The following is a 27251-nucleotide window of genomic DNA, read 5'->3' on the forward strand; positions in this document are numbered from 1 at the left end:
GGAAAAACTTTCAGGATTCACAGAGAGCTGAAATGTTCATAAATATCAAGCAGAACAAGCTACATGGACTAAACTAATAGAAGTCTGAAGTAATCTTTTTAACTTTTTGTGTAAAACATTGCTGATCCTTTGTTTTGTTTTTCAGAACTTTTCTTTTGAGCTGTTGACAACTTTTAACAATTTAGTATACTCCTGTGAACAGAATTTGGAGCATACTTGTTTCTCTCTACCTGATTTCTCTAGAATTTGGAAACTGTTTATGAGTATTCTTAACTTATGGGAATAGAGTTATTTGCGTAAGTGCAATAAGAATCTGTTTTCATTTGTAACAATACACAATTGGAGAAACTGGTTATTTCACCAAGGCTTTGAGTGGAATGGTGTGCTTTCCTTTAAGGAATCAAACTTGACTTATGTACACAATAAAATCCCCTTTGGGAAAACTGGCCTCATACCTTGTCTACACAGTATCTGTACAGGATTTCTGATCTGTGGTAAGTAAAGAATGTCACTTTCTGACAGGCCTAGGAGCCCCAAGTTTATCTTGGGACCTCAAGAAGAGAGGAATTCACTCAACTCATAGGTATTTGGTGGTAAAAATCCATGGCTGGGCTCAGCTTTACAAAAGTCTCATCTGAGATTCCTTCTATGGAACAAAGTTCCATCAAAGCCAATTTAAAAGACTATGTAAATATATATTTATATATATTCTTGCTGCAGTGTATACAAATGATCAGGCCAACTATAATAAAGAAAATTAGTCCTACCATGATTTGCCTTTAGTAAATATGGGAAACTGAAGAGAAAAATTACGTTTCAAAAATTATAGTACACCTGTTGTTAGATTCTATCTTGCCTAATGTGTTTCAACTTTTATTATTTTCTACAGTTTGGACTGAATTCTAATTTGTTTTGGCTACAAGTCTTCAAAATAATGTTTTCATTTTTTTCTTCTTTTTCCCCCTCATTTTTTCTAATTTGGAGTCACTGAAAACTAAGCTGTGCTTCTTTTAAGCCCTGTGAAATGAAGCCAGACAAGTTAAACTTCAGAAGAAAATAACAGCAACCTGTTTACATACATAGGCCTCTTTCATACCTGCCTACTGATATATAGGCTTCAGAGTAATATGGCCTATGTCAATTTTCCAGGATTGTTCTTTTGTTTGTTGTTGTTTTCTCTCTTCCACCCCCTTTTTTCTCTTCACAGGACATGAGAATTCAAAACATGCTAAAAATGAGCTTTCCTAATAACTTGAGACATATCTGTCTAGGAATAAACCATCCTAGCCATGAGAGATCAGACAAAACCTGAGACCAGAGACCCATTTTCTTCTAAAATGCCTTCTCCAAAAGATTTTTAAAAAGGAAAGGGGGGAAAAGTGAAAGGAAAATAAATCTTAGTGCCCCAAAATCACTAAGCTAAAGGGAAAGGTCAAGCTGGGAACTGCTTAGGGCCAGCCTGCCTTCCATTTTATTCAAAGTCACCCCTCTGCTCACTGAGATAAATGTATATCTAATTGCCTCCTTTGGAGAAACTAATCAGAAACTCAAAAGAATGCAACCATTTGTCTCTTATCCACCTATGACCTTAAAGTCCCCTCCCCACTTTGAGCCTTCCTGCCTTTGCTTGGAGTTGTCCTGCCTTTCCAGATCGAACCAATGTTCTTGCATATGTTGCTTGATGTCTCATGTCTCCTTAGAATTTGTAAAGCCAAACTGTGCTCTGACCACCTTGGGCACATGTCATCAGGACCTACTGCGTCTTTGTTATGGGCATTTGTCCTCAATCTTGGCAAAATAAACTTTCTAAATTAATTGAGTCCTGTCTCAGATATTTGGGGTTCACACAGTTATATCTCAACAAAATCATAAAGAAATCATCCTGGATGGAGGCTAGAATTACAAAGTGGTAAAAAGAAACATTACCCAGGGATTAGCAACCACAGAAAGCCTCATTCATGCCTAGGGTTTGAGGAACTTAAGGAAAAATGGTGTGTTTGCAAAAACAGTGTTTACTTGGCCACTAAGACTGATGGGACCCCACTGGTGCTGCTGTTTTAATTATCATCTCTACTTATCTTCAGGAAGCTGAGAGCACACACTCTCATTACCCCGCAGGACCTGGGGAGCCTGAAGTCATGCATAGGTATTGTTTTAGGTGCTGGAGCCGGAACCCATGAATACTTCCTCTGCTGGAGGCATAACCCCAGGCAGAAAAAAAAAAAAGACTTCTTTCTTGTTTTTGTTTTCCAGCTTCTTTCCAGCCTTCTCTCCCATTGACAGAAACAAACTGCAAGCCAGCTAGGAAGGGAGTTTATTTTGCATGTTTACAGCTCTGTATGATGCGGTGGCGGCGGGGTAAGTAAGGAAAGATGTTTATGCAGTCAATAGTCCAATGGGCAAGTAGCTGGCACAGCTCTCTGATCCATTACTTTTGACAAGGAAAATATAAAACAGGGAAGGGTATGTGGTTCTTACTTTGAGGGGTCTTTGTCAGAACACCTGGTTCTTCCAACATTTCATAGCTCTCTAATCCCCTGCCATTACTAAATAGCCCAGTATAAAAGCAGATATAAAGCCCAGGAAAAAGTGCAGGACTCAGGCACAGAAGGTGGGAAGAAACGAGAGAGTATATTCATGTGGGTGGGGACAGTATCAGCTAATGGGGGAAGCTGGGCTTTTCTGCCACCAGACGGCTTTGGGGGATTTGACAGGCAGGCTCTAAATAGACTTTTCTACAAACGCTTGCTGTGTAGATAAAACTGCTGGGGCTCAGAATATGTCACCCCAAAATATGACATAGGAGACCGGAATATGCCACTCCAAAGTGTGATGGTAGAGAACCAGAAAATGCCACCTCAAATATGTCATTTTGGCATAAAGTTTATTTTCAGCTGATTATTTTTGGAAGCAGCAGACACAGGAGAAGCTCTAAAAACAGAGACATTATCCCTTTTAAGAAAAATGTACTTTTATAAAAGAAATCTCCAGTTGTAAGAGTGTCTCTCTGCAGCAGGATGAGAAGGATGACTCTAAATCACTAGAAATTCTTATCAATGGGGAAGGCACTGACTTAGATCTGCATAACAAACCTCACCCACCTTTATGGCACTTTCCCTGGCCTTCCTCATTCCCTTCTTTCTTTGTTTCAGCTGAGGATGGTATTTGAGCCACTTCTTTGAGATGTACTTTTTCCCTGGGTATCTCCCATATACACAGGCAGTATCTATGTGTCTTAGTCTACTTGTATTGCTCTAATAAAATACCTTAGACTAGGTAATGTATAAGGGACAAATGTATTTCTTACAATTCTGGAGGCTGGGAAGTCCAAGATGAAGGCGCTGGCATTGTCTGGGAAGGACGGGTCTTTGCTTCCAAGATGGTGCCTTATTGCTGTATCCTCTAGAGGGCAAGAATGTGAGGTATTCACATTGTAGAAAGAATGGAAGGGTAAGAGAGTATGCCCTTCAAGCTGGAGCCCTTTCATAGGGATACTAATCCCATTCATGATGGCTCTGCCCTTTTGGGAGATAATCACCTTCCAAAGACCATGTCTCTTAATACTGCTACCTTGGGGATTAAGTTTCAACATGAATTTTGGAGGAAACACCATTATTCAAACTGTAGCACCATGGTTAAACTTCTGCTTGTTCTTCTCCTGTGAATCTGTCTTTCTTTATAGGGGTCAATCCCAATTAAGATCTCAGAAAGGGTAGAGGAAGAATTACCGTGTTCCTCCCTTGTGGTGCTCTCAAATATTCTCATATCTACATCTTAATTTACTTTAGACTTTTAAAAGAGTTCTTGAAGGACATTGGGTATCACTGAGGCACTCAGAAAGTTGTGCTTTGAATACAGAAACTTATAATCGATTTAGAAATTCCATTTTCTTGTATTTTACAAATTAAAATTGAGTTCCCTGAAAGCCTGCTGAGTTTTATCATAGTAACCATTCACAAAGCGGAAGCCAATTTAAAGCGGAAAGGAGGAGGCATTTTTAGTGTAGTTCTCTGACATTTGCTTGTTTCAAATGGTCTGGGAAGTCTACATGGTGAGTTCATTTATTCAAAAAAGTTACAACTTATTAAATTGGCTTGGCACTGACAAATCCACTGGTTATAGCCTTTTAAATAATGCCTAACAAATGCAACACTTTGGAAAAAATTAATGGAATAAAATAAAGAAAGGAGTTGATCTTTTTTCCCTTCAACTTTTGTTTTAAATTCCAGGGTACATGTGCAGGATATTCAGGTTTGTTACATAGGTAAATATGTGCCATGGTGGTTTGCTGCACAGATCATTCCCATTACCTAGGTATTAAGCCCAGCATCCATGAACTATTCTTCCCAATGTTTTCTCTCACCCCACCCACCCCGCAACAGACCCCAGTATGTATTGTTCACCCCTATGTTTCCATTTATTCTCATCATTCTGCTCCCACTTATAAGCGAGAATATGTGGTGTTTGGTTTTCTGTTCCTGCGTTAGTTTCCTGAGGATAATGGCTTCTAGCTCCATCCATGTCCCTGCAAAGGATATGAAAGCAGTTGATCTTTTATATATGCAAGTTTAGATCTTTGAATATTAATCCATATGCTTATGAGTGTTTCAGACTTCATTAAATTTTTTAAATTTAGTTTTACTTATACAAGTAATTCATAAATAATCAATGCAAGAATTCAAAAATATGAAATGCAAGAATTTAAAAGGTTTTTTTTTTGAGACAGAGTCTCGCTCTGTGGCCCAGGCTGGAGTGCAGTGGCACAATCTCAGCTCACTGCAACCTCCGCCTCCCAGTTCAAGTGAGTCTCCTGCCTCAGCCTCCAGAGTAGCTGAGACTACAGGCACCTACCACGAAGCCCAGCTAATTTTTTGCATTTTTGGTAGAGACGGGGTTTCACTGTGTTAGCCAGGATGGTCTCCATCTCCTGACCTTGTGATCCGCCCGCCTCTGCCTCCCAAAGTGCTGGGATGAGAGGCATGAGCCACTGAGCCTGGCCAAGAATTCAAAAGCTTTTAATGACTCCTCACAATCTCACTGCATGAGAATCTCTGCTATTATTTTTGGGTGTGTGTAGCATCCCATTCTTTTACTTTGCATTTACCTACATCTGTACATACATAACTACGTGTTCTATTTTTTAAAACTTTTACATAAGTGGAGGTTGGTAGATTGCAAAATTGGCCATAACACTTTGTGGTTCATCTCATCGTTGAGAGGTGAAATTTATTTTCCCACCCCTTGAATCTGGGCTAGCTTTGTGACTGGCTTTGTCCATTATAATGCAGAAGTGATGTAGTGCCTGTTGCAAACCTAGGACTCAAGAGGCCTTGTAGCTTCTCCTCTCACTATCTTAGAACTCTGAAATGAGCATGAGATCAAGCCTGGGCTAACCACCCTGAGAAGGAGAGATTACATGGAGAAGGGTCTCAGGCACCCTGTCTATTCACCAGGCGATTACAGATGTGTAAGTGAGTCCACCTGAGAATAGCTGCCCTGTAGCACCAAAGGGTCTCAGGCACCCTGTCTACTCACCAGGTGGTTACAAATGTGTAAGTAAGTCCACCTGAGAATAGCTGCCCTGTAGAACCCAGCCCAAATTGCTGACCTTCAGAATTTTTAGCTAAATGATTGTTTAAACAACTAAGTTTTGGAGTGATTTGTTATGAGCAGAAGCTACCTGATACTGGAGTGCATGGCATGCAATTTCTTTTTTCTTTTTCAGACTCCTCATTTATGGCTGTTCTACAAGTGCTAGGAGCCTCTAAGTGCTCCTAGCATTTACTTGTACCAAGGAAAAGAAGCAATGTGTAAGAGTATAGCAGAGGGGACCCATAAGAGTGCAGCATACACCAGGGCTTCAGGTAGTTTTTAGTCTCCTGCTTGAGACAGGTGTGCCAATCGCTCTGATGTAAAGGAGGGAGTAGTCTGGAAATAGAGACACAAGCCTTGCCTGCTCAGAGATCACAGCAAAGGTGGAAAATGAGCCAGATAGTTCCACATGGCTGGGAGTTCTCACAATCATGGCGGAAGGCAAATGAGGAGCAAAGTCTCGTCTTACATGGTGGCAGGCAAGAGACTATGACATGAAATTTTGTAACATTTTTTCTTTACTCATGTTATAAAGAATTTTCCCTGTGAATACATGTAGGCCTATCTTACTCTTCTAAATAGTTACATAGGCCAGGCATGGTGGCTCACGCCTGTAATCCCAGCACTTTGGGAGGCTGAGTCGGGCAGATCCCAAGGTCAGAAGTTCAGACCAGCCTGGCCAACATGGTAAAACACCGTCTCTACTAAAAATAAAAAAAGTAGCTGGGCATGGTGGCACGTGCCTATAAGCCCAGCTACTCGGGAAGCTGAAACAGGAGAATTGCTTGAACCCAGGAAGCAGAGGTTGCAGTGAGCTGAGATCACACCGCTGCCCTCCAGCCTGGGCAACAGAGCGACTCCATCTCAAGGAAAACAAAAAAAGCCACAGTTACATAAATTTCCATATTATAGATCCCTTAGTTTATTTAGTAATTGATTCCATTGTACGTATGTATCAGCTTTTTTCCCAATCACCTCTTGATGGATAGTTAGGTTGTTGCTTCCGAAGTTTTTCCTTTCCTCGTTCCTTTTTGCCTTCCTTCCTTTCTTTCCCTCTCTTTTTATATTATCAGTAATTACCCCTATAGCTTTTGGAAACACTTACCCTATGGTGTTTTTTTTTTCCTTGCTAACGTTGATTACGGCATCTTTTTATACAGAATTATTTAAAATACTTTAAAATGTATCGATCTTTTCCTTATTGTCATCCCTATTTTAAGTTTTGCTCTAGAGCAATTTTCCTATAAAAATTTTTGCTCAATTTTTTTTCTAATACCGGATTTTATATAAGTGTCTGTGTGTCTGTATATGAGTCCTTTGTCTTCTTTTATGTGATGATCAGCCAGGTCTGACCTCAAGAGGAGACACAGGAGTGGCACAGGGAAAAACAAAGTGTACTACGCTCACAGGTCCTGGAGACAGGAGGACCATGTGGGAAAGGCACCAGGGTGGTCAGGAGGTAGAAGACAGGAGCAAAGAGAAGATCTAGTCCACCACCTTTATGGGTTTTATGGGGAAGGGCAAGGCAGGGCAGGGTGAACAGTTTAGGAGTGGCTAATGTGAATACCTGTGGAGGGTTTGGAGCTGTGGAGGTAGTTCCTAGTTGCCTGGCAGCTGGTCCTGGGATGTTTCAGGCAGAGGGATTTTGCCTCCTGGGGCTTAGGGGCCAGATAGAGGAGTTACGGACCTGCACTACTTAGTTTATCACCGCAGGCGTGCTCCAGGCTGAGACCTTGCTATCTCTAAGCGTGACTAGCCCTGGGAGGAACGGTCTTTCTCCAGCCACAAAGATTTTTTTTTAAGATCTCAAAACAGCATAATGTACACAGAATTTTAAAATATTTATAATACTGTGTGTGTGTGTGTGTGTGTGTGTGTGTGTGTGTATCAGGTTTAGTTTATTGATCTTCTGGAATTTATTTTAATTTACAGTAGACCCCTGCCCTTTTTTTTTTTTTTTTTTGAGACAGTCTCACTCCATTGCCCAGGCTGGAGTGCAGTGGTGCCATCCCAGCTTACTTCAACCTCCACACCTCCGCCTCCCGGGTTCAAACGATTCTCCTGCATCAGCCTCCCGAGTAGCTGGGACTACAGGCATGCGCCACCACGCCCAGCTAATTTTGTCTATTTAGTAGAGATGGGGTTTCACCATGTTAGCCAGGCTGATCTGCAACTCCCGACTTCAGGTGATCTACCCGCCTCAGTCTCCCAAAGTGCTGGGATTACAGGCGTGAGCCACCGCACCCAGCCTACAGTAGTCCCCTCTTGTCTGCGTTTTCACTTTCCACAGTTTCCGTTCCACTAGTCCACTGTGGTCTGAACATAGTACATATGGAAAATTCCAGAAATAAGCAATTAGGTTTTTCAGTTGCGTGCCCGGGTGAGTAGCATGATGAAGTCTCTGGGTCCTGCCCCTCTCTCCTTGAATCCTCCCTCTGTCCAGCATCTCCGTGCTGTCTACGTGCTCGTTAGTCACTCTGCAGCAGCCTTGGTTAACAGATTGATGGCTGCGGCATCACAGTGCTTGTATTCAAGTCACCCTTAGCTGACTTCATTATGGCTCCAAAGCCACAAGAGTAATGATGCTGGCCATTGAAATATCCCAAAGAGAAGTCATACAGTGCTTCCTTTAGGTGAAAAGGTGAAAGTTATTGGCATAATAAGGAAAGAAAAAAAAGTCATGTGCAGAGGTGGCTAAGATCTACAGTAAGAACCATTTTCTAGCTGTGAAACTGTAAAGAAGGAATGAGAAATTCGTGCATACTGTCTATAGGGTTTGGTACTATCTTCAGCTTCAGGCATCCACTTGGGTTCTTGGAATATATCCCATTAGGATAAGGGGAGACTACTGTGTAGTGTGGAATAGGGTATTTAATTTTCACCAGATAAATAGCCAATGATCCTGAACACCATTCAATTGAGTAATTCACCTTTTTTCACTGATTTGAAATGTGCCTTTATTCTATATTAATCTAATCTGCTTCAGCTCTCTCTATCCCATTCTGTGGATTGGTTTGCCTGTCACTAGATCAGTAACAAAATGTCGACCACAATACCACAATTGCTACAGCTTTATGGTACATTTTGGCATTGGTAAAGTGTCAAGTTTTTTTCCCAAAAATTTGTCAAATGTTCTTGAATATTTTCTCTCCCAAACTACTTTCAGAATAAGTCTTAAAATTTCATGAAGGGTCATTTTGAATTTAATTAGGATTACACTGATTTTACACATGAATTTTGCCATCAATTGAATGTTTAACAACATTGAATCTTGCTGGTGAGGATAATGATATGCCTTTTCATTTATTCACACTTCTTCAGTACAGTTTTGTAGTTTTCTTTTTAAATGTGTTGCACATTTATTCTCCAGTTTTGCCCTCAGTATTTCATAGTTTTTTAAGCTATTTACATTTTGACACATTTCAAAATTTATTTTTGCTTTTGTCCTGAGAAAATTAGTACTGAAAATAGTCTTCCTGAAATTTGGTCAATTTGGTAAACTTTTATTTATTCTAATCATCCACCAGTTGATTTCACTGAATTTTTAGTAGATAATCTGGGTAGATAATCGTGTAATTTGAAATCAAGGAGAGTTTCCCATTTTTACTTTTCATTATTTTATTTTATTTTTGTATTGAATTGGCTAAAAATGCTTACATGTTTGTATTGGTCTTCTTGGACTGCCATAGCAAAACCCACAGACTGGGTAGTTTAAACAACAGAAATGTATTTTCTCACAGCTCTGGAGGACGCAAGTCCAAAATCGAGGTGCCAGCAAGGTGGTTCATGGTGAGGCTCTCTACTTCGCTTGCAGACAACCTCACACAACCTTTTTTCTGTGCATGCATGCAGAGAGAAAAAAGATTTCTGGCATCTCTTCCTCTTCTCATAAAGACACCAGTCCTGTTGGATTAGGGCCCCATCCTAATGTCCTCGTTTATCCTTAATTACCTCCTTAAAAGCCCTGTTTCCAAATACAGTCACATTGGGGTCTAGGGCTTTAGCATATGAGTTATGCAGAAAACACAAATTAGTTTACAACAATGTTGTTCAATAGTAACAGCACGGGCTTTTAAAATCTTTTTCAATTTCTAAGTTAGTATTGAAAATAATATTTTTATGTTTTTCCCCTGAATATCTGAAAAATAGTGTAGGCAAAATGCGCAGAAGAAACATAGAGTTGCCGGGCGCGGTGGCTCAAGCCTGTAATCCCAGCACTTTGGGAGGCCGAGACGGGCGGATCACGAGGTCAGGAGATCGAGACCATCCTGGCTAACATGGTGAAACCCCGTCTCTACTAAAAAATACAAAAAAACTAGCCGGGCAAGGTGGCGGGCGCCTGTAGTCCCAGCTACTGGGGAGGCTGAGGCAGGAGAATGGCGTAAACCCGGGAGGCGGAGCTTGCAGTGAGCTGAGATCCGGCCACTGCACTCCAGCCCGGGCGGCAGAGCCAGACTCCGTCTCAAAAAAAAAAAAAAGAAAAAAGAAACATAGAGTTGACATAAATCAGAGCTATCACAGAGGTTTCCTTGATTTTTTTTTTTTTTTTTTTTTTTTTTGAGACGGAGTCTCTCTGTCGCCCGGACTGGTGCAGTGGCTGGATCTCAGCTCACTGCAAGCTCCGCCTCCCGGGTTTACGCCATTCTCCTGCCTCAGCCTCCCCAGTAGCTGGGACTACAGGCGCCCGCCACCTCGCCCGGCTAGTTTTTGTATTTTTAGTAGAGACGGGGTTTCACCGTGTTCGCCAGGATGGTCTCGATCTCCTGACCTCGTGATCCGCCCGTCTCGGCCTCCCAAAGTGCTGGGATTACAGGCTTGAGCCACCGCGCCCGGCCTCCTTGATGTTTATGCATAAACACCAGTTCACCAGTAGAGCAGATGTTGAAAAAGTACTTGTTGATTGACACTTATTAAAAATACCACAACCATTTGCTATTACGTGTGTCATGTATCTAAAATGATCATAAGTGACAGTGTTTAATATCATGTAGATAAGTGGTTTATGTTGAAAAAGCATTTATTCATGTTTTCCCTTTCATTCAGTAAAGATTTGCTGTTAGGAAGTGGGTGGATTTTAATGTAAATGGCATAATCTCTGCCTGGTATTTAAAGACCTTGGGTTAGTCTCCTAGAACCAGAGTGGTAAATACTGTAATAAATAGAAATCTCTATTTCTTACTGGCTCAAAGGCAAAATATTATGGGTATAAGGTAGTTTATAATTATCAGCCTGTTATGAATTGAAAATTTTTTGACAAAATGCCACATTTTAAGTCAAAACTAAACAGCTCCTTCTGAGCAACTCCCACTCAAAATTATTCTTTAAAAGCTCATTCATGAAAACAATTATATATTATGACTTAGGTAAAGTATTAACATGTTTGAGCCATGTGTAAACATCCAGCGGTTATTAGTAACCACCTAATCTCTAAAAGAGTAAAAATTAAAGATATGCAGCCAGGTGCGATGGCTCACGCCTGTAATCCCAACACTTTGGGAGGCTGAGGAGGGTAGATCACAAGGTCAGGAGTTTGAGACCAGCCTGCCCAGCATGGTGAAATCCAGTCTCTACTAAAAATACAAAAATTAGCTGGACTAACTAGCTGGTGGCGGGCGCCTGTAATCCCCGCTACTCAGGAGGCTGAGACAGGAGAATTGCTTGAACTCGGGAGGCAGAGGTTGCAGTGTGCCAAGATCGCACCACTACACACTAGCCTGAGCGACAGTGAGACTCCATCTCAGAAAAAAAAAGAAAGAAAATTAAAGATATGCATAATGAAAAAAACAAGATATTTATTTCATGTATGCTATATATGTTGCCCTTTTTGCAAAAAATAGAAGACTTCAGTCTTTCTCCTGCTTCTTTCTATCACATATCTAATCCCAAGGGAGCACGTTTAAAAAATTACTTATCAATTAAAATTCCATATTCTTGCAGAAATGACTGGGTTCAGGTACCTTTGAGTACAAATTTCTTCTCTCATCCTTGATGGCTGGATGATCTTGGACAAGTTTCTTAATCTTTCCTAGCATCTGTTTCCTCATTCACAAAATTAGAGTAATAAGACATTCCTAATAGATTTTCTGTGAGAATTACATGAAATAACCTATGTGACATGCCTAAAACAGATCCCAACATGTAGAAGCTCAGTAGATGAAGTTATTTATGATTATTAAACATTGTCATGTTTTCCTGAATACTGACAATTTGAAATCCTTAACCTGTTCCTTAAAATGAATCTGGAAAGACCTTAAAGAGGCTAATTTTCAGCCAGGATCTGAAAAACAAACAAACAAACAGAGCCCCAATAGAACTTTAGATTTTTTAAAATATTATACCCAAGACTCCGAATTTTGTACTTCTTAGATGCACCAAGATGACACAACATCCTTTGTTAGTGGTGGAAAATAAGCAGCTTCATAGGAAACAAGACTTTATCACGCAATAATTTATAGATTTGTGTCCAATTTTTTATTAAAAAGAGAAAAAGCCCTTCTTGAGTCAGAAATATTTCTCAGATCGTTATAGAGTAACAATCAGGACTCTCTACCTTTTATTTTCATTGCTGGGTTGTAAAAGAGATCTCTCTACAATGCCTACTCCAGAAGGATATTATTCTACAAATAAGGGCCCAGCATGACATTTATGAGAAAGCCGGAGTCCTCCTGTGCAAAGCTGATTGGTGATCAGCAAATGGGCTCCGGGGCGCTGCAAATAAAGGCACTTTCTTCGCTGGGCTGATCAGATGCAGGACAGAGGGTTGCCTCTGCCTGTGGACCTTGGGGAAATGCACAGCTCCTGTCCTAGCAGCATCCGTCTGTGGCCAGCAAGGAGAAACCAGACTCTAATAATGAAACCTCTTCGTCCCCAGTTCCTTCTCATCTTGGTCATCTACTGCTTCTGCATGCTAGAGATTCCCTCCTCAGGTAAGGGGAGCTTCACCAGATTCCATCTGGCCTGAATTCTGAGGATGACTGAGACAGACCTTGATCCCCCAGGGCAGTTCTGGAGGGGAGTCAAGCTTCATTCTCCCCCGCCAGCCGTCATTACTACCTTCTTGATTTCTGGCTGCAATTTGTTTCGAACCTTTAGGAGAGGATGGACAGAGCGAGATGCTGCAGCCTTTTACCAAGGGAGACTTTTCCTTGTGGGACTGTCTTTAAGCTGCTCCTGCCCCAGGGATGTCCTGAGCATGTGCCGCTAAAACTGAAGGGTGAGGCACGTCCTGGTAGGAGTTAGGGGAAGACACCTCTTGTAGCCATTTCTGCTCCCTAGATTCTGAAGAGACGAGGACTGAGTTGGTAAAACTGAGCTTACAGCCCCAAAGAATGGGAATTGATGGGCAGTTCGAGACGGGCGCGGGAGGAGCGCAGAGTGGAAAAAGGAATCTTTTCCAAGCCTTTCCCTTGGGTTTTAGAGAGGCAGAGTTCCAGAGCGTGGTGGAAGCCGCTACCTCCCGGGGCCGGTGAGCTGTCCGCGGTGCTGACCGGGCGCGGGCATCGCCTCACCAACTCGGAGAACCAGCTTCTAGGGAACGGGGTGGAGTGAGGGTCTGTGGTTGGAATCTTACCACCATCTTCGTAGGATGCAGGGAAGTGGGCGGTGGCAGAACAACTAAGGTTGGAAACACATACCATTTTAGATTTTTCCATTAGAATTTTGACTTAGGAGAGTAGAACATCTTTGGAAATATATTGACAGAGAAAATACGTTTCAAACAGTCTGTTCGCTTTGTCATGTCCTACAATGTAATCACAAAACTGGGCCTTGCAAAGGACCATGAAGGTCATCTGGTTTAACCTCTGACAGGGTGCAGGGATCCCTTCTGTAACTTCGCGATTCTATTTAATTACTTTCAATGACCCCAACTCACTGCCAGCTAAGACAGCCAGGTGCTGTCTCTTTGCTCCAGTAGAGTCTTGTTTATACTTTTGTAAATCTGTTATTACCTTTTATTTATTTTTCTATAAGTTTATACTCACCTCCCTATTTTTTCCTATTTGACTTTATGTTTCCTGAGGGTAGGTCTTTACGTTTTATTAACAAAGAACCTCTCCATAAATCCTTTTAGGATTCGTTTGCATTACTTTGCGTTGTTGAATGATTCCAATTGTCAAAAACTTCTTTACGCTAAGCTTAAGTGTGATCACATGTAACTTTCTAACCATCAGCCTTTATTCTGTTATTTGGGGGAAACACAGGATAAGACTAATATCTCTTACTTATTGTAGTTCTCAAAACAGTTGAAAGCAGTTAACATATACTTTCTAATATTCCTGTTTCCAGAGAAAACTATGCTCAGTGACTTTACCTTGTATCTTACCATTTCAAGTCAGACAATTACCTTTTAAGGTTTAGGCCCTGTTATTTGAATATAACATAACATTGTCTTAGCTTTATCTTGCCTCAGAGAGAATGCAGGGGACAAAATACCACTCAGTTTTCTTTTGTCTTGTTTTTACACATAAACTGCTCTTGAGTCACACATTCCCTGTTCCACACGTTAAAAATCTAAGTGCCAGGTTTTATATTTATCCGTCTAATTTCATCTTGTTAGTTTCGACCTATCCAATCGATTCTTTCAACTGCACTATAGTTATCCCACCAAGTGTTGTATCACAAGCAAATGAGAAGAGGAGTTCATTGAAGTTAGACAAAAGGTTGACAGAGTCCAGCTGCGTGCCAGCAGCCTTCCCCAGAGCCCATCCCTAGAGAGTCTGTAGCAGCAGAGAGATGAGTATCCATGTGTCTTCAGAGTTCAAGGGTGATTCTGATGTCCATCCTTCGTTGACACCATTTTCTTTTCTTTTTTTTTTTTTTGAGGCGGAGTCTCCCTCTGTCGCCCAGGCTGGAGTGCAGTGGCCAGATCTCAGCTCACTGCAAAGCTCCGCCTCCCGGGTTTACGCCATTCTCCTGCCTCAGCCTCCCGAGGAGCTGGGACTACAGGCGCCGCCACCTCGCCCGGCTAGTTTTTTTTTGTATTTTTAGTAGAGACGGGGTTTCACCGTGTTAGCCAGGATGGTCTCGATCTCCTGACCTCGTGATCCGCCCGTCTCGGCCTCCCAAAGTGCTGGGATTACAGGCTTGAGCCACCGCGCCCGGCCGACACCATTTTCTAATAGGCCATCCTTATGAATTCTATCAAAATGCAAACTAAGTTGTTACCTTGGGATTTCTTTTCCTCCTCTTTGCCGAGTTGCTAACAGTTGTACTGAACACTCATGGTAAATTAACAACCATGCTATTTTAAATTAATCTTTGTATATTCTAGTGGCAAGTAGAAGTGTATTTTCTTTGTAAATCCCTTTAACAACATCAGATCAAATCTTACTTTCCCACTGACCTCTTTTGTATGGTTCTTTGGTGGTTTATTACTTTAATAGAAACTGTCTGTTTCTCATGGTAAAGACTTTGAAGTAAATGCTATGACCTCTTTTCTCTAATTAATACTTTTATGATTTCTCACAATAGGATTTCCCCAACCTTTAGCTGATCCTCCAGATGGCTTGGATATTGTGCAGCTTGAGGTACCCAATTATTCAGTAATGTGAGATTTCTATTTAGTCTGGACCTTGAATACATCATGTGTATAATGTTCACTTAAAACTATTTTGAGATCAGATTTTTGGCTGCAGCAGAAACTCACTGCTGCCATTTTTCATGGCCTCATTTAGGGCATCCTGAGGGTTGTGTTGAAATTCACTGCCGCTGTGTGAGAAGATAATGTGAGGTTCAGAAATAGGACAATTTTAGTATTTTAAATCTGTTGTAATAAAATTCTGCTGACTGAAGAATTTATACTTATCTTTGATTCATTGTTTAAATTATAAATGCATAATCAATGTACATATTTTCAAGGTACATGTGATATTCTGATACTTTCATATAGTATGTTATAACCAAGTTGGGGGAAGTGGAGTATCAAGGGATATTAAATATTTACCTTAAACATTTACATTTTCTTTATGCTGGGAGCATTCAAATTATTCTCTATTAGCTATTTTGAGATATCCAATAGATTATGGTTTACTATAGTCACTCTACTGAATTATCAAACACCAGGGCTTGTTTCTTCTATCTAATTGTATTTGATTACCCATTAATCAATCTGTCTTCATCACCCTCATCCCTTTTATTTGTTTTCTTCATTTTATTTTTTAGCAACTGGCATATTGTCTGAGTCAGTGGGCATCTCTTTCTCGCCAACCTAAGGTAAAAAAACTCTGTGTGTGTGTGTGTGTGTGTGTGTGTGTATAAAAAAATATATTATATATATATATATGTCTGCAACAAAAATATATTTTATATATATATATATATATATATATGTCTGCAACAAACACACTCTTTTGCTACCTACGGGAGAATGCTGTATGTATATGTAACTGTGCATTTATATGTGTGTTCAAGAATATAATTTTATACAAAATCAAGCAAATATCTTAAATATAAATTACTATAAAATATGGGTAGTTCATTTATATTATGATTATTATAATCATATATAGTTAAGCTAATTATATATGTTATGATATATTGCATATTACAAATTGATATACCATGATATAGCAGTTCTCCAAAACAATAGTTATCATGTAAAAGACTTTACAGTAACTAGCCGGGCATGGTGGCTCACACCTGTAATCCCAGCACTTTGGGAGGTCAAAGTGGGCAGATCACTTGGGAACAGGAGTTTGAGTCCAGCCTGGCCAACAAGGTGAAACTCTATCTCTACTAAAAATACAAAAATTAACCAGGCATGGTGGCGCACCTGTAATCCCAGCTACTTGGGAGGCTGAGGCAGGAGAATAGCTTGAACCCAGGAGGCAGAGGTTGCAGTGAGCCAAGATTGGGCCACTACACTCTGGCCTGGGTGACAGAGCAAGACTCTGCTTCAATTAAAAAAAAAAAAAAAGTTTCATTTAAAAGACTCTACAGGAACTGGCCAGGCATGGTGGCTCACACCTGTAATCCCAGCACTCTGGGAGGCTGAGGTGGGCAGATCATGAGCTCAGGAGTTCATGACCAGCGTGGCCAACATGGTGAAATCCTGCCTCTACTAAAAATACAAAAAGTAGCTGGGCGCGTGCAGTGGTGCATGCCTGCAATCCCAGCTACTCAGGAGAATTGCTTGAACCCAGGAGGCGGAGGTTGCAGTGAGCCAAGATCATGCCACCACACTCCAGCCTGGGTGACAGAACAAGACTCTGTCTCACCGAAAAAACAAAAACAAAAAACTTTACAGTAACTGTAGTAACCACACAGATATAAAGTAAGTTGATTTACTTGAAAGAACAAAAGGGTGGTAGGATAGTCCATGATGCCTAGGATAGCCTCTGCATTTTCACCTTGAGCCACATCTCTTTATCCCTCACCTCCCCTAACCCACAGCACACTGTGCTCCAGACACAGTGAACCTCTCAGTGTTCCCCAAATGCACCAGGCCCTTGATGTCCTTGCACAGTCTTTTCCTCAACCAGAAATGGCTTTGCCTCCTTCACAGGCTGCAGTTAACAGTCCAGACTCTAAAACAAAAATACCTGGTTTCAAAGTCCAGCTCTGTTTAAACTTGGTAGTTTCTCAGTTGCTCTGTGCCTCGGTTTTGTCATCTGTAGCATACGAGTAATTGTCATAGTACCCTAGAATGCTGTGGTAAGGATTAAATGCTTCATATTTGTGAAGCGCTTTCAACAGCATCCAGAACGTGGCAAACGACAGCATTTAAGTGCTAGTTGTTGCCATTGCCTGTTGATGCAACCAATTCTCATTCTTCAAGACTCAAACATCACTTTCTCAAATTTCATGAATATATCATTCCCATTTCTTCTTATTTTCAGTTTACTATGCATATGTTTGAAGGCAATCGTTAGCTCTCATTTTCAGGAATACTCTTTACAGCCTTGGTCTTGGAGCAAAAATTCAGGCTGAAAACTCAGAGTTCTTCAACCCTTTGTTACTTCCTCCCCATGCTGCACAGAAGGGACTTCCCTGTCCCTCAGGTGAAGACTGTGGGGGTGTCCTCTGCATCCGCAGAGGCAGTGGAAGTGTGGCTGTCCCACAGGCAACCTGCAGTATTAAATTGGGTTAAGGGGATCCTCAAGAGCAAGGGCCCACTAAGAATGAATTTCCTTCCGCCTTCTCCATTTTTCCAAGCCTCTCCCATTCACTGTTTCCAACTGCAGAAGAGCAAGGGGTTGCTCAGTGAACAAAACTGCCAGTATTTTAAAGGTATTAATAGAGAAACTGGCTCCTCCTGGCTTGCTGCTTCCCTGAAATGTGACTTTTGGCATGTCACTTCGTCTCTTGGGGCTTTGGTTTCCTCAATGGCCCAAAGTCTGGATGTGTCGCCAGAGCTCTAAGTTCACTCCTGTTCTGGTTTCCAGAATAGGCCAAGTCTGTGACTCTAGGGGACCTTTACCTCAAGGCAATTCAGAAAGCAGTCACATTCTGCAAACAATGACAGCCACAAAACTCTTCACGTTTCGTGTTTCTGGTCACCACATGGGATTAGAAGATGTTTCAATTGGGAAAATTGCAATAAGTTCTTGTGAACAGAGCTCTACTATTCATTCATTCAGAAGATATATTTATTGAGAGCATGCCACGGGCCGGGTGCTAGGGATGTGGTAGTATAACAAACGGAACACCTGCTCTCATGGCATTGGTATTCTAGTTGGGGAAATGAATCATAAACAACATTGATCGGTACAATTAGAAATAATTTCTTCTCTAAAAAGAAAAAAGTAGGCTGGGCATGGTGGCTCCTGCCTGTAACCCCAGAATTTTGGGAGGCTGAGGCTGGCAGATCACTCGAGGTCAGGAGTTTGAGACCAGCCTGGGCAACATGGTAAAACCCCATCTCTACTAAAAATACAAAAGTTAGCCAGGCGTGGTGCCTGTAATCCCAGCTACTCAGGAGGCTGAGGTAGCAGAATCGCTTGAACCTGGGAGGTGGAGGCTGCAGTGAGCCAAGATTGCACCACTGCATTCCAGGCTGGGTGATGGAGTGAGACCCTGTCTCAAAAAAAAAAAAAAAAAAAAGACAAAAGAAAAAAGTAAAGTAAGGAAGGGGCATATGAAACGTTGAGCAGGGTAATTACCACCAGGAAAAGCATCATCACATTCCTCATCAATTTTTGCCCTGAAAAGTAAACATAATAGTATACAGCCAATGAATGTGGTACAAAAAACAATTGTTTGCCCAATAAGTGTCCATAAACACACACACACACACACACACACACACACACACACAGTGTGAACAGATGCTGACAACAAGACCAGGAGCTGTAAAAATAGCAAGTACTTTCTGCTGGCTAAAAATGGTGATCATAAGGAAATAGAGTTAAGTTCCACAGAGCCTCCACTGTTGGTAAAGTTGTTGGATTACAGTGTGTGTCTGTGTGAGTGTGCCCATGTTTGTGCATCCACACGTATGTACATGGTAGAGAGAGAGAGAGAGAGGATCCATAGGTATTGCTCTCTTCCACTAAAGAAATTCTCCACAAAGTTTGCAGGAAGATGTAATTGTATTCACAGCAATACAATTAGAAGTATTATTAACAGCTTTAATTTTTGTCTTGATTGAGGTTTCAGCTGATTTGAAAATCTTTAAGCATGGGTGAGATGTGAATGATCAGTACTAGCCAGATCAGAAGATTTAAATGATTGTTCACAGTAATCATCTCTAGTGACTTTACAAAACACGGACATGAACATTTACTCTATTGTTTTGTAAGAAGCCTTCTTCCCAGCATCTCCTTGAGTGAGATAAGCCCACATGCAGCCATTATGTACGCAAGCCAGGGCTGAGGTGTGTGCATGGGCAAGGATTTAGAAAAGGAAAGTTGGACTTTCTGCAAGGTGAGCAAAAAATTCATGTAGAAAGCTTTTGGAGAAAAAGAAACTTGGTCAATATGAACTATAAAAACTGAATACCAGGATACACTCTGCAGCAAATCAAAAACTGTAATAGTTAGTTTATTCCACCCATAGTCAGATGGTTATTTTCTTCTATGCATCAGAAAGTAGGTCTCTCCTCCCCACCCCCTGCAAACTGAAAAGATGAAATGAGATATTTTCACATGATGATGTATTGCTGGCAATTTTCTTTATTGTAAGATCCTGCATCAACTATAGTCTCATTAAATTTGCGTAATAGAGGAATTTCTTTTTAGATTGCCAATTTATCATAATATTCAGGTAAATCCAGTAAGGTTCATGGTGTACCTGACACAGAAAACGTTATCAGTTGCCTGCCCCTGTAAAATTTCACCTAACTTACCCTCACAATTCTCTTTCCAGGATAATCAAGACATATACAAAAGGGTGAGTACCGCCCAGCCCAGTACAAGGGCATGCAGCTTCCATGTTTAGAGCAAGTGACACTCAATACTAATACCACTTTCTTTTCTTTTCTTATTTAGTTTTTGTTTCACTACTCCAGAACTCAGGAGGCAACACATCCAGTTAAAACTGGGGTCAGTATTTTATCATAATCATCTGTCTGTAAAAGTGGCTCTCCTCTGCATGTCGTCCATCCCTTCTTAATACGTACAGACAAGTAGAAAAGCTGGGGCCTCTGGACATCCTCTGCGTGGTAGCTTCCCGGGGGCTTTTCCCTGGGACTGCAGGGATTCTCTTTCTCCCTCTGGGGTGGGGGGTGGTAGATGGCCAACTTATCTGAGAAGGTGGAGAATAAATTATAGAAAAGGAAAAATAAGTAGGAAATAACTTTTTGTTATGCACTTAAACAGAGGTACAGGAAGAGCCTGGTAAACACTGTGTTCTGTTTATGTTGTTTGTTCTTGCCATCTGTTTTTAAATTTGTGCTTTGTGATGTGTGTGGTACCATCCCCCAGTAGTGATACATGGATGAACATCTTCCGTGGCTGTTGCGATGTGTATGTGCAATGGGAATAGTAACCATCATCTCTAACTTTCTTCCTACAGATTTGAGTTACCCTCGGGAGCAGCTTGTGTGGGTGAATTTCTATGGGATATGAGTTGAGGAATATTGGAGAAGCCATAGAATATATATGTGTGTGTGTGTGTGTGTGTGTGTGTGTCTATATGTGTATGTGTGTGTGTGTGTGTGTATATATATATATATATTTGAGAAAGAGTCTTGCTCTGTCACCCAGGCTGGAGTGCAGTGGTGCAATCTCAGCTTACTGTAACCTCCACCTCTGGGGTTCAAGTGATTCTCCTGTCTCAGCCTCCCAAGTAGCTGGGATTACAGGCATGCACCACCATGCCTGGCTAATGTTTGTATTTTTAGTAGAGACAGGGTTTCACCATGTTGGCCAGGTTGGTCTCAAACTCCTGACCTCAGGTGATTCGCCCGCCTCAGCCTCCCAAAGTGCAGGGATTACAGGGGTGAGCCACCATGCCCAGCCAGAATATAACTTTTAAACCCAGTCATAGCAAGTAAAACTCTACCACTAGAAAGTCTCTTAGTTATATATTCAAGGCTCTCCAAGTCTTAAGAGGATCCTTAAAAAAGCAAATAACCAGGAAAAAAAATGTTTCCACTAAGAATCAATCAGTATTACAGATGTAGGAATAGGGCTCAGGTAAGGAGGGGGATTTTTTTTTAGACAGAGTTTCGCTCCTGTTGCCCAGGATGGAGTGCAATGACACGATCTCGGCTCACCGCAACCTCCGCCTCCCGGCTTCAAGCCATGATCTCTTGCCTTAGCCTCCCAAGTAGCTGGGACTATAAGCACATGCCACCACATCTGGCTAATTTTGTATTTTTAGTAAAGATGGGGTTTCACCATGTTGGCCAGGTTGGTCTCGAACTCCTGACCTCAGGTGATCCACCCACCTTGACCTTCCAAAGTGCTTGGCCTCCCACTGCACCCGGCCAAGGAGGTGGATATTATCAAAACCAACAAGGGCACCACGAAAGGAGGAAGAATAATGGAAAGGAAAAAAAAAAACTGTAACACGAATCAAGTTTTACTCTAAACCAAAGCACACAGGGAGGATTCATGAGGACTAGATGAGGATAGGTGTGTACACCTGGGTGTGCACGGCGGTCACCGACAAGATCAGGAAACCAGAAGTACCTGGGGAGGGTTACAGGGGCTGCCCTCCACCTTTTCCCTTGGATGAGGTGGGCACCCCTGGGGAGGGAGAAAGAATACATGTGGAGCTGCTGCTAGGACAAGGCGCTCCGCTCCAGGAGCACAGAGTGCTGACGGTTAATGCAGAGAAAAGTCCAATTTACCCTAAGGGAATATTTTTAAGGGTTGTGTTGGAATTGAAACCTGTTCTCAAGGCAAGCGGCTCTTTATTGAAAACATAAAATTTCAGGCTTCGGCTCGAAAATGGATTTTACTCTGAAAATTAAACCCATTTGTAAGGGAAGTGAGTAGAAAGGAATGCGCATAGCCCTGGGCTCTCAAAATACCCCTCTGTGGACGTCCCCCTGGCCGACCCTCTCCGCGTCTCTCTGTTGCAGTTTCCTCCAGTGCATCCTCTAATGCACCTGGCTGCCAAGCTCGCCAACAGACGGATGAAGAGATTTCTGCAGCGAGTACGTGCTTTTATTCTTCCACCATAGTTTTATGCCACTCACAGTTCATTGAATCATGGTAAAAGCATGCTGTCACCTTGGGGCTCACTGTCATTCTCTCCTCAAATCTCAATCTCCACCTTGGCAGGGAGTGCTGAGCAGAACTGCTGATCCTTTGACCTCCCTAGGCCTCAGTTTCCTCCACTGAAACCCCATGAGGTGGCTTGAAGGGCCTGGGGAGAGACCCCATGACCCAGCCTGCTTCCATCCTCCTCCTCTTCGGCTCCTTTCATCCTGAAGCTGTGTCTTGGTTTTGTACTTTTTTCCAGTTCCCCTGTCTCTTTCCCCTGACACGAAACTTGCCCTGGAGATAGCTTCTGCTTCCCATGGCCCTACCTGCCCGTCGTCCATTTGTCAGAGCTTTCTTCTTTAGTTTTTACTTTTTAATTTAGAAATTACCAGCTGAACCTGTTCAATGGTAATCAAAGTTTTGTTTCATGGTAGCAAAAATAAACAAACAAATAGCAAGAGAGAAAATTTATTTTGAACCCCCTGCCCAGATAGGGTGATCAGCTCATCCCAGTTTGTCCACGACTTTCCTAGTTCTAGCTCTGAAAATCCCAGGCCCCAAGTGCCTGGAAAACTGGTTGGCCATCCTGGGCACCAGCAGCAGTTTGTCCGACCCATGCTAACCGCAAGCCTCCGGGTCCAGTCTGATTCCATTCTTACACCAGGTTCACAGGCAATGAACAAGCTGAAGAAGCCAAAATGGCTAATCCTTTAGAAGTGTCCTAAGCTTTGCAATGTGCCCGTTTCAAAGTTGGCGCTGTTAGGAGGAGCAAGCAAACTTAACGTACTTGGACACAGATGGTAACTCAACCAAGACGACAAGTTTGCCTTCTTGAGTAGGAGCTTGCTAGAGAAGATCACGGCAGTGATCCCACCATTTGCCATGCTCTCCACCTCCTCTTTTGCGCCAGACTTCTGACTACCTTAGAAGGAAGCCAGGGACGGCAGGATCACTGTAAGACCACTGCCAGGTCATGATGTGGTTCCTGTTGAATTTACCCGCGCCTCATTTCCTTGCAGGGTTCGGGGACTGCTGCAGTGGACTTCACCAAGAAGGTACACAAGAGCCTTGGAGACTGTAACCCCCAAAGAAAGCCCTACCTGAGAAGGGTGGGGAAGTCCTTGGAGCCAGCCACCCTGCAGCCCCTCCAGACCACTTCTGGGCAGAGCTAGTCTCAAAAGGACCCTGAGAATCTTTTGTGGCTGAGCAATTAAGTTCAGGTCTCCCTGGGGGCAGACAGGAACATGGGGCAATGCCTCTGGCTGTTCAGATTTCACCTCCAGCCCCACAGATGAGTCACCTGGAGCCAGCTGCTGCTAAGGTCTCGCTTTCTCTCGCTCAGGAGCCCACATGCCACTGTACAGACTCCAACAGAGGCACTACCAGAGCACAAACCCCAAACACTGGTGGTTCTCAAACGTGGCCATGCGTCAGAGTCACCTGGCTAAAATTCAGATCGCCCCCAAAGATTCAGTGGGTCTGGATTGGGGCAAAGAGTTTGTGTTTCTTACAAGTTCCTAGAGGTTGTTGGTGCCACTGGTCTGGGACCCTTTTTTGAAAACTGTCCCTATAGACATTTTTGAAGAACTTGTAATGCAACATGGTTGCATAATGGCTTCTGTTTTTATGTTGCAGGATCACGCTGCCACCTGGGGACGACCCTTTTTCCTTTTCAGGGTATAGCATGTTTTCTCACCTTTGCTTTCTACCCTCGATTCACTGCAGCCATCCCAATCGTGGAGTGACTGCAAACAGCAGAGCCAGGACCCCTTGGTGAATTGGTGGATAATTATGGGGACTCTCTCACCCTTCACTGGGTATCACTGCAATCAAAATCTCCTCCTAGAAGCTTGTAAAGGCAAGGGTCCAACAGGAGGAGAGGCTGAGAGCACCAGAGTAGGCGTAAGGGAGTTCTGCTGACAGACAGACACAGGGTAGACCAGAATCTGAGCCCGTGTTTTAGAGCATTAGGGTCCAGGATTCATGGCCCCAAAAACACATGGCAGGAGGAGCTTAGGCACCATCCTCTCCTCCTTCCTGGGTAACAGAAATTCTTGCAAGGGTCAGAGGGTCGAAGACTTATCTTTTAGATTTTAATCGGCCATTCACTAGCTGTGCTCCACCCTTGAGATGCTCAGTATCTGCATAGAAAAATGAGCAAATCAGACTAGATCCATGCCCCCAGAAACTGCATTCTGTGAATCACTGGCGCTAAAAGGTACCCTGCAAAAGTCAGAAAAGATCGGAAAACACTGCACCCGACATTCACAAAGACTCACAATACACCCTGGCCCATCGCAGGCTGTAAGAAGTCCTGCAGAACACAACCTGTGTCTCTTGGCTTAAGCGTTTGTTTCCCGAACACAGGGACTGTGGAGCTGTTTCCCACCCCTGTCTCACTCCCATGGGTCTGTATGACCTACTCGTTTCCTGGAAAGTGCTTTGAGAACAGTCCATCTCCATGACGTCTCCAGACTGGGCAGTCCTGTGCTGGATGGTTTGTGGAACCTCCCACCACATAAGCATAGGCTAAAGGGTGGGATGATGGGTAAGTGACAGTGTTGGGATCCTAGGAGCAGCGAGGTTCCTGGAGCACTGTCCCAGAGGACCTCCAGACTGGTGCTAGCCCAGGGTGAGAGCTTCCCAGGTGAGTCCCCATGGAAGGCAGTGAAATCCCTGTTAGAAGAATGAGGCCTTAGGGTTCAATAGAGAGAAGAGCCGAATCAAGATAAGGCTGCAGAGAGTTGTGTCTCAGTATCCGTAAGTTGCTCTTTTTTTTTTTCCAGCCCAGGAATGGCAGAAACACTGAAGATGAGGCCCAGTAGGTAGTCCAAGGTCAGCTTCATCACAGTTTTTCTCTTTCAAGCAAATTTTATGTGTCTGACTGGAGAGAGTGAGAGGCAGCCACGGGGGGGACCATTGTTTAAGAAAGGAGGACCCTGCATAACCCCAAGGACTCTGCCCCTTTCCTTTTCCTGCACACAGGACCACAGAGATCCCCACCCCAGCCTAGCAGATGCAGGCTATCTGGGCAATATTGCAGCCTTCACTTCCATGCCCAGCTCTTCGGAGGCATGTGGTCTCCGGCTGTCACTGTGATGGGGATATAGGCTCATTGCAGCCCAGCTGGGCCCTCCGTGACTTCTCAGCTGGCCCTCTTGATAAGGAAACACCACCCTGTCATGCTTGCGTGGTGCACCAAGGAGTTCTGGAAGCTACCAGGCTCCCTACACTGAGAGCATTTCTAAGTATGGCCAGACAAGGCTGTTTCCCCCTTCCAACGGTGCTCTGAGATCCAGAGTTTTAATTTGGAGCGATTCCTTGGCCTTCAGCCCTGTGGAAGAGGAAGTGAATCCTCAAGGGCAGCTCCGGGCCTTCTCTGTCTCTCATGAGGATGTGGTCCCAAGGATATGAGGCCGCTGTCCTATGGATGCTGCCAGCAGGGGCCAGCGGTCAGGGTCCCAGCAGTCCAAGGTGTCTGAGAAAACTGTCGCCCTGCTGGGAAACGGCACTACCCAGCAAACACAAGGCGAAGATGTTCCCTGAGGCCACAGTGCTTACACCAACCTAATGGCCTGATGAGATACAGCAAAACCAAATCTTACAAGTACCGATTGTGGGAAAAGCAACCTGGGCCTTTATGACATGTCAAACTGAGGTCTGATTGTGAAATATGTTACATAATAACCTGCCCATGGGCTTTGTCTTGATTCTGAGAATGATTTCACCTGAGCGGTACATTTTTCTTTTCTTTTTTAGGATTCAGTGGTGAAAGAAAGCTGGATCTGATGAGGCCATCCAGGGATTATGTTGAACAAATATCAAATTTCTTTCCACGAACAGTATTTAAAGATATTTATCTTGCTCTATGTTCACTAGATATTCAGCTTCATAAAAGTAAAGTAGCATTGTGTGATATTGTGAAATACATGTTTGGTCTTTGTCCATATTTCTTGACATACAAGTTCTAAAATTCTTGACAATTTCAAAACGTTCAGTGTCTCTTTGTATACTGATGATTGGCAGTGGCTGGCAGCCTGTAGGTAGCTTTGGGGTGGGGCTGGTCACCAGGAAGACCAAGGCAGGACTAGAGGATTGGGACTTTCAGCCCAACCCCAGTCTCCAGGGAGAAGAGGCACTGAAAGTTGAGTTGGTCACCAGTGGCCAATGTTTTAATCAGTCGTGCCTATTGTGAAATTAAACAATTCAGACTTAAGGCTACTGGAACATTAAATGATTTGAACCTTGAGAGAGATGTGACTGTGTGGCCTCAGTCGTGTAACATGCAGCTGCCACTACAGCTTCTCCAACTATAAATGAACTCTCTTCCTTATTTTTTGTTCTGTAATCTGTAAAATGACTAAGAAAGACTGAATGGCACCAGAGATAAGACCCCTTCGCTCTTAATTACTGACCTTTGTTAGATATTAACTTCTTCCTTTATTGCCTTGCACTCAACTCAGACCAGATGACGCAGAAGACCCCATGACTATTACATCCTCAATGTGGAATGTTAAATACCCATCCCGAAAAAGAACACAGCCTATAACCCGTCCAGTTGCCTTAACTATGCACTAACCTTGTACGGACAGTGTTAAAATCCTATTGAAACTTCCTGAAACCTTGCCGATATCAACAACTCTCAAACCTCTCCACTGGATATATACCCAGTAATGAGATTGCTGGGCTGAATGATAGCTGTTTTTAGTTCTTTAAAAAATCTCCAAACTGCTTTCCACAGTTGCTGTCCTAATGTACATTCTCACCAACAGTTTGTAAGTGTTCCCATTTCTCCACAGCTTCACCAGCATCTGTTGTTTTTTGACTTTTTATAATACCCATTCTGACTGACATGAGATGGTGTCTCATTGTGGTTTTAATTTGCATTTTTCTGATTCAGATGTTGAGCATTTTCTCAGATGTTTATTGGCCACTTGTATGTCTTCTTTTGAGAAGTGTCTGTTCATGTCTTTCACCCATTTCTTAATGGAGTTATTTGTTTTTTGCTCATTCCATTGTTTAAGTTCCTTATAGATTCTGGATATTAGACCTTCATTGGATGAATAG

General features: G+C 42.7%; 1 protein-coding gene across 1 annotated transcript; it reads left to right on the top strand.

Moving 5' to 3' along the window:
* The first annotated feature begins 12441 nt into the window (after positions 1-12441).
* NMS (neuromedin S) lies at positions 12442-25972 on the top strand. Its single transcript, XM_011956578.1, has 10 exons — positions 12442-12518; positions 15064-15119; positions 15754-15804; positions 19897-19920; positions 20019-20072; positions 22061-22135; positions 23204-23239; positions 23820-23861; positions 24971-25005; positions 25944-25972. Exons 1-10 carry the CDS (start codon positions 12443-12445, stop codon positions 25954-25956), a joined length of 462 nt encoding a protein of 153 aa, XP_011811968.1. The 5' UTR covers position 12442; the 3' UTR covers positions 25957-25972.
* The last annotated feature ends 1279 nt before the right edge of the window (positions 25973-27251 follow it).

This window comes from Colobus angolensis, unplaced genomic scaffold, assembly GCF_000951035.1.
Source record: "Colobus angolensis palliatus isolate OR3802 unplaced genomic scaffold, Cang.pa_1.0 Scaffold42, whole genome shotgun sequence".
NCBI lineage: Eukaryota > Metazoa > Chordata > Mammalia > Primates > Cercopithecidae > Colobus > Colobus angolensis.

What these genes read in the sequence shown, in the direction of transcription:
- NMS (XM_011956578.1), top strand. Translation starts at nt 12,443, where the DNA reads ATGAAACCTCTTCGTCCCCAGTTCCTTCTCATCTTGGTCATCTACTGC. An exon ending in TGGATATTGTGCAGCTTGAG is followed by an intron (nt 15,120 to 15,753) that starts GTACCCAATTAT and finishes TTTATTTTTTAG; the next exon opens with CAACTGGCATATTGTCTGAG. An exon ending in CTCTTTCTCGCCAACCTAAG is followed by an intron (nt 15,805 to 19,896) that starts GTAAAAAAACTC and finishes TTCTCTTTCCAG; the next exon opens with GATAATCAAGACATATACAA.